This window comes from Triticum aestivum, chromosome 4D, assembly GCF_018294505.1.
Source record: "Triticum aestivum cultivar Chinese Spring chromosome 4D, IWGSC CS RefSeq v2.1, whole genome shotgun sequence".
Taxonomy (NCBI): Eukaryota; Viridiplantae; Streptophyta; class Magnoliopsida; order Poales; family Poaceae; genus Triticum; species Triticum aestivum.
The window spans coordinates 472,482,532-472,490,121 of record NC_057805.1 but is presented as its reverse complement, the minus strand read 5'-3'; the positions used below and the strand labels follow the sequence as shown (position 1 = coordinate 472,490,121).

The window sequence follows — 7,590 nt, the reverse complement described above, 5'->3', positions numbered from 1 at the left end:
TAATTGAAAGATTTTTGTAAGAAGTGAACATCTTATGAAAATTAAACCATTTATTCAATTACTAAAAAGATGGTGGTCTATTATAGAGGGACAAAATTTAGGATTAGTATAAAATGAGGTAGAGATTTTAAAAAAGAATACAGTATTTAGAAAAATTAATTTAATTGAAAGATTTTTGTACGAAGTTCTTAAAGAAACAATATTTTAGAAAAATTAAATTAATTTAAAGATTTTTGTAAGAAGTGAACATCATATGAAAATTAAATAATATTTAGAAAAATTAAATTAATTTAAAGATTTTTGTAAGAAGTGAACATCATATGAAAATTAAATAATATTACTAAAAAGATGGTGGTCTGTTATGGAGGGGTCCTAGGCCAGAGTGGACCCATGGTGCAGCGGGGCCTGTTATCCTTCCACCGTTGGAAGCGGGCAGTAAACGCTGCTCTGTGAAACCAGCCTAACGTGGTGCCTGCCGCTTCAGGGCCTGAGAGGCCGAGGCTTTCGCCCCAGCCACCCAGCCCACTACCAACTTGGAACGGGCAAGCCGGCAAAGTCACTCCACAGGCCCAGGCCGAGAATACGCACCAATCATCCACACCACCTTGATGCCCCCACATGGGTCACAAGCTCTCGTGACTGAGCTCGGCGATTCTAGCGCTCCAGCCGAGTATTTAAGCTGGTGTTTCTCTTTGTAAACTAGCGAGGTGGGACTAAAGGAAGGGGTGCGGGGTGCGGACTGCGTGGTGACTGAACCGCCCACTGCCTGCCGCGCGTCCACGTCTCGGATCCCCAGCCTTATCCATGCACGCGCGATAGCCCCAACCCAAGCACCGCACCGGCGCCCCCACCTGCCGCCGGCGGCCGTGGCCCGCTCCGCTTGATGGAATGCCGCTCCTGATCTAAGCGAAGCTTCCCCAGCCAGCGCTCCGAGCCGATGCCGCTCGCAGGCATTGCCCTCGCGCCTCTCTTCGTCTCCCCGCTCGCGCCTCCCTCTCCCCGTGGCAGCGCTGCCGCCGTCTCTGCGGAGCCCGCCAGAAGGCGCCGCGCGCTACGGCGAGTGCGGTGCTCCGCCGCAGCGGCGTCCGGCGGAGGCGAGCTTTCCCGCACGACGCTGCTCTGGAGGGCGGCCAAGCTGCCCATCTACTCCGTGGCGCTCGTGCCGCTCACCGTGAGTTCCCTGCAACTTCAACTTCAAATTCCTTGCAATTCAGAATTGTACTGTAATTCCCTACCTGTTAGTGTGCTGGCATGCAAATCAGACTGAATATTGATCGCAGCTACGATCACCTTACGCATTTGCATTGACGGTTGCTGGCCCTTGCAGGTAGGGACAGCTGCTGCTTATAACCATGCGGGGCTGTTCTTCGCGAGGCGCTACTTTGGCCTCCTGGCTGCTGCTGTCCTTGTGATCACCTGGCTCAATCTGAGGTAAAACTCACCTACACAAATATACTCTGACAAGCAAAACGATGCTGCTGATATCAATAGCACTCTTCAACCATTCATTCCCCTGTTCTGAACATGTTGCATTTTCACTCTACTGCAGCAATGACGTTTATGATTCAGATACCGGCGCTGATAAGAACAAGAAAGAATCCGTTGTCAATATTGTTGGCAGGTACCGCTCGTTCCTGGTACCGGCGAGTAGTAACATCCTAATTGCTTGCATATCTGTATTTGGAAACGAAACATTTTACAGTGTGACCTGCTGTGCAGTCGAGCAGTGACAGAATATGCAGCAAACGTTTCTCTTCTACTCGGCTTTGGAGGGCTTTTTTGGGCCTTTGCAGAAGCAGGGGACGTCAGGTTCATCGTTTTGGTGCTATGTGCAATCCTCTGTGGTTACGTTTACCAGGTGAAATCTTCTGCCCCCTTTTCAGGGAACCTTGTGTTTCTTTATGTTCTGTAATCTGTAACAGAATATATTTGCTTTTTGTGATCTGTTATGGGTTGTCTCATCTATAAATAGCCTGATGCATTCAGTATTTTAGTTAATTTAGCAAAATGTAATTGTGTGTTAATGCTTTCCATCTCATCCATGTGCAATTTTGCAGTGCCCGCCGTTCCGATTAAGTTACCGCGGTCTAGGCGAACCATTATGTTTTGCTGCATTTGGCCCATTGGCCACGTCAGCTTTCTACTTCTCAAACAGCAGCAGAAGCATTTCAAGGTACACTCTAGAGCAACTAGTTTTCAATCTTGAAATGCTTTAGTGTGTTGGCCCATTGGAGTATACTAAGTAGGGCAGCACTTTAGAGTGTTGATGCATTGATGTTTCACTTCAGTCTTCCTACAAAAAAAATGTAAGGATCCACTCATAGCTAGCTAAACGGTTTCTCTTGAAATGTTTGTTTTTTCTCAGCGGAACTGTGCTTCTCCCTCTGAGCAAAACAGTCATAGCTTCATCCATTCTTGTTGGGTTGACAACCACCCTGATACTCTTCTGCAGCCACTTTCACCAGGTATGAAATTCACCCCCTCTGACATATACGATCGATGCAGTAATTTTATATTCTTATCTGTGAAATGGTCATTAGCTGATGAACTCTGATGATCTGTAGATTGAGGGAGACAGGGCTGTTGGAAAGATGTCTCCCCTGGTATTCCACCCTCTCTTTTCAGCACATCTGATTTCACTTATGTACAAATAATCAGTACTAGTATAACATAAGTTCTTCGTGTGTGAACCTGTAAACAAACAGGTAAGGATCGGCACCAAAACAGGCGCGACGCTAGTGACGGTTGCGATCGGCGCCCTCTACACTCTCTTGGCGGCTTTCGGCATAAGCAGATGTCTCCCACCATCCTGCATTGTAAGCTACTGACTCGTACTGTTTCCCTTACGAAAATTACCTGAAAACACAGCTCCCACCTCAACCATTGCTGCTGTACCATATTCTTAGGTCCTTGGCGCCCTGACTCTCCCTCTGGGCAAATGGGTTGTGGACTATGTGCAGAGAAACCATGATGTAAATAGTCCTCCCTTCTCACACCTTCCTTTTTCGTTCTGAACATTTTTTCTTCACTTCACACCAACACTGGCTGAAGTTGGAAAAATCTGCAGGATGACACCAAGATCTTCATGGCCAAGTATTACTGCGTGCGGCTGCACGCCTTGCTCGGGATGGCGCTGGCTTCCGGTCTGGTGCTGGCCAGGAACGGCGTACTAGCCTGACAGACAGATGGGCCACCATTGACAGTTGACAGTTGATCCAGAGAAATGCTTCCTTCTTGTTGCAGTCTCACAGATGGAGTAAAACACACACAACTTTTACAGCCAATGCAATGCAATATTGCAATGGCAGTGCATCTGCGCAGTTTTCTCGCTGAACAGAAGGCGGCCGGATTGGGCAAGCAGAGATTCAGAGGCCAGTTGGTTTTCTGGCTCTAGCTTCAGTACAGTACAGTAGCCTCTAGCGCCCCGTGATCTATAGTAGGTTTCTTTTCTGTCTGCAAGCAAAGCAAAGAGAGGGCTAGCTTGGCGTGCTCGTCCTCGTCCGTCGCAGCTACTCGTACCAGGCTAGGCAGATCGCCGTTTGGTTTGCTCCTGCAGCAGGATATGAATTGAATTCTGATGAGCCAGGACGGGACGAGTCAGTCGGGACATGCTCCGGCCCGGCCCTCTACCGACGGACGGACGGACGGACTGCCATTACTGCCCTCTTTACCACCAGCAGAGGCAGAGACTGGTGGTGGCAGACCAGCTGTTCCTGTTCGTACTACGGCGCGCAGGCGCAGGCCAACTTGGTGCCTATCCCACCTTGCCATGCTTTGCTTTTTTGTTTGTATCATTGGCTCCCACATCTTCAAATTACACTGCAGTCAGTCAGGGTTTGTAATTGCAGACTTTGCAGTATCTAGTACTGCTGTAGCATATTTAGGCCTGGTACAATGGGAGATGCTTAGGGAGGTGCTTAGAAAAATAAACCGAATTTTTCTGAAGCACCGGTGCCTATTTCTACAGGAGAGACGCTTAACTAAGCGTCTATCCTGTACAAATAAGCACCGATGCTGAAGGAAAGCCTGGTTTATTTCTCTAAGCGCCTCCCCCAAGCACCTCCCATTGTACAAGGTCTTATCACAATGTCCATAGCAAGTGAGAATCGCATACACTTGCAAATGTTATCAACCAAATGAGGAAGATTACGAGGAGCTGGGACAAAATGGTTGCAAGCGGATGAAAAACACGGTCCAACGGATGCCTGTTTTCCCGTCTGCTTCGACTCATTTTCAGCCCAAGTTTGGACAGAAACTCGGACACCATCTCCACTCCCGCCTTTCCTCTTCCAAAACCCTCTCGCCCTAGAGCCATGGCCAACGCGCCCAACCCCCCCGCCGCCCCCGTCCCCATCGTGACCGTCCCCGCCGTGGCCATTAGAGTTGTAGCCCCGAAGAAGGCGAAAAAAGAGGTCACCCCGGAGTAGAGCGACTGAGACGACGAAGCGGGCCAACCGGAGGAGGAAGGAAAAGGCAAAAAAAAAAAACCACGGCCGTCGCCGTCCAGGCACAAGATGTTGCGGACACCAAGGTCGTCGCCGCCAAAGCCGCACAAACCGCCCTCCTCATGCTAGGGATCGAGCCAACCCTTCTTGCCCCCGCCACTGCCACGGCCAGCACGGGCTTGTCGGTGGCCCGCCCGCCCAAGCTTCCGGAGTCGCCTTCCATGTCAACATCGCAACCGACATACGGGTACCTTCCCGGACACGATCAAACGTCCCGCTTCTCCACCTCACCACGGGACGGCTCACCGGAAGTCGGTGATTCCGTGTCGATCGTCACCGTGGTGCATCCCATTGATCACTACGGCCCACCTGTGGACGACCAGTCCACCGACACACAAAGGAAGCACCCGCGGGTGGTCTCCCCGACCAACTTCCCCGATGCCCACAACCTGTTTGATGGAATGACAGCCTCAACGTCGTACAACCTGAGGTACTACGAGGAGGCCATGAAGAACTCCTTTGACATACAAAAGAAGAAACACGAGATCGATGAGGCCCATGCTCAGTCAAGAGCCAACGAAGTGGAGGTGAAGCAAAAGGAAGTAAAGCTCGCACTAATCTGCAAGTGAAGATCACGGGGCCAACTTGAGCAAGATGACCCAAGAAAAAGGACTTGGTTTGAGAATTTTTGTCCAAAAGGACCACCTACCCAACGGAATTACCAAAAAAAGACTACCTGTGGATGAAATTGACAGAAGAAACCCCCTCAGCCGGGGCTGCAGGTGCATAATCCTTTTGTCAATTTCATCTATAAATAGTCTTTTTTGGCAATTCCGTTGGGCAGGTGGTCCTTTTGGACAAAAATTCGGTTTGAGAGGAACCAAAAGTTCATGATCGATCACCATGTGTAATCATCTTATATTTGTTTGTGGACTATGAGGGTGGGGACGTGTGGGGCTCGTGCTATTCTTTTGGGTGCAATGTTGTATGTCAGCGATGGCATATGGTACTATGCAAAAACTGCTGGATTTATTTTGATAAATATATTTGTTACATTTGATGAAAAGTTGGCAAATCTTGATTATTGAAAAAAAAGGAGAAATGACAGACCAAATGGGTCGCCCCTCCGTTTGGGTCAACCCGTTGGAGTTGCCCTAAGCCTAAATAAGGAAGATTATTACACCAGGAACTGGCGGTGAGACTGAGACCATACAGGCACGAGGTAGAGGAAAATGACAGCCAAAAAATTATTGCATCGCAGACCACCACGCCGGCATCCATCCATCCTTCCTTCTCAACACATCACTTTCCGACTGGTCTTGTGGTACCTGTAATTATCCTCTCGAAAGCTAGCCGACGACAGAAATGGGCATGTGTGGTTTTCACTTCTTCCTTTTTCAAATCAGATCCACGCGAGGTAGAATCCCTTCATTCCTAAGTTGAGAATATCTCACCACCCGTCCGAAGCAGCTGGAATATGTTCCTCCTCCACGGTCCACATCCACCAAGAAAAACCTAAAGAAGCAGCACTTCTTTCTGTTACAACAATGTCGACAGCCCTGATACTAACTTGCGCACTAATTCACTGCTGCAAGCCAGATTTTCTGAAAGTAAGAATGACAGGAGGTGAAGAACCAACAACTCTGACCAAGCCAGCAATCTATGAACCATAAAACGCTCTGCTTATCGAGGAATCAACAACTACTGAATCCAGACACATTTCTCACTTTTACTATGCAACTTGGTTTTCAGTCAGATTAGGAAAGAGAGATCACAATGTGCTCGAGTAGAAAGCAACACAAGAAGCATGATTTGTGCATCACTGAGCTCACTCACTGTTGGTAGGAAATACAATGAGGGGGGCCTGTCACTGCTAATAGATCATGCAATCTGTAGGGTGCGCACCCTGAAAAGCCTATACCAGCCATGATAAACTAATGGAACCCATGATTGATTAACAAGAGAAAAGGGCAAAACCAAACGGCGATGTATCACCCAACATCCTTTACAACCCATGTGAACATAATTAGATGGCCCATGGTGTACACCACGAAACAAAAACAATGTCCACATCACACCAGAAATCCAAGCCTAATTGTATAGTAGCCGCCTACGAACAAAATGTATGTATCAATGGCAACAATCCAAATCCCAATCAGTCAACAAAGACCAGGTCCAAACCGGAATTCCGGTATGTGACCCGGGTTGTAGATTAGATAAGAGCAGCTTCAAAGCCAAACACCTTGCCCTCGGTGCCACAAAGAAAGTAAAGCTAGTGATGTGCTCCTACTGAACATTTCCAAGAGTGGCCAAGCAGAGCAGAAATGGCTGATAACTTTGGATATCATATCATCATAACATCATCCATAACATGTCCTGAAGAAATTTTGCATATAAAGGCTTGGGTTTGCCACTACATATAGCATAAACTTGTTACAAAAGAATTTGGCCAAACATGAACAAGTCATATCCTTTGTCAAACACCAGCATGCTCCATATACACCAAGAAAATATTAAGGTAGGTAAGGTAGAACACGCTACAAAAAAGAATTTCAGATTGGATTTTGAAGGCGAAGCTAACACATTGTAATTGTATTGCTGCTTCGTCCCCTTTCCTCGCCGCCGCCGCCGCTGCCTCCCCAGATCTCCCTCCTAGGCCGGCCATATCTACACATCGGAAGCAGCTGCGGCGGCGGCAGATGTTGTTTCTTGGTCACGGGTCGCGGACGCGGGGGCTGGTGGCCGGCATGGCCACGCCGGGAGACGTCGGCGCCCGCGGCGAGTGGAGGCACCCGAACCCGAGCGGCGATGTGGGCACGAGGATCGGCGACGGCATTCCGCGGAGCCGGCGCATGTAGGCCGAGATGGGGGACTCCGCCGACATGCAGACCGAAGGGAGCGCCGGGAGAGGGGAGAGCGTCGGCTGGGCCGGCGACGGCAGGATGGCCGCCGGGCGGGGCGGGGCCAGCGGCGGCGGCCGGATGCGGTGGAGCCGCGACGGGATGGCGGACAGCGGAGGCGGAGGCGGAGGGGCCATGATGGGGCGCGGGGGCGGAGGGGCCATGACGGGCCGCGCCGGCGGCGGGGCCGCCGCGGCCTGGGGCGGCAGGAGGTGGGAGGGGGAGCCGGTGAGCTTCTGGACGAC

The 7,590-nt window shown here is 49.9% G+C and overlaps 2 protein-coding genes across 2 annotated transcripts; one reads left to right on the top strand and one right to left on the bottom strand.

Moving 5' to 3' along the window:
• Positions 1-952: 952 nt before the first annotated feature.
• LOC123098729 (2-carboxy-1,4-naphthoquinone phytyltransferase, chloroplastic) lies at positions 953-3,863 on the top strand (the record flags this gene model as incomplete). Its single annotated transcript, XM_044520793.1, is given in 10 exon segments — positions 953-1,171; positions 1,328-1,431; positions 1,550-1,621; positions 1,720-1,858; positions 2,058-2,173; positions 2,366-2,465; positions 2,565-2,603; positions 2,706-2,816; positions 2,907-2,972; positions 3,068-3,863. Coding segments are annotated over 10 exon segments (1,077 nt in total), but the record flags the coding sequence as incomplete, so codon positions are not given.
• A 2,956-nt stretch (positions 3,864-6,819) lies between these two features.
• LOC123097090 (pollen-specific leucine-rich repeat extensin-like protein 3) lies at positions 6,820-7,590 on the bottom strand (the record flags this gene model as incomplete). The annotated part of the gene is made up of 1 exon (XM_044518856.1): positions 6,820-7,590. A coding segment is annotated over one exon (432 nt), but the record flags the coding sequence as incomplete, so codon positions are not given.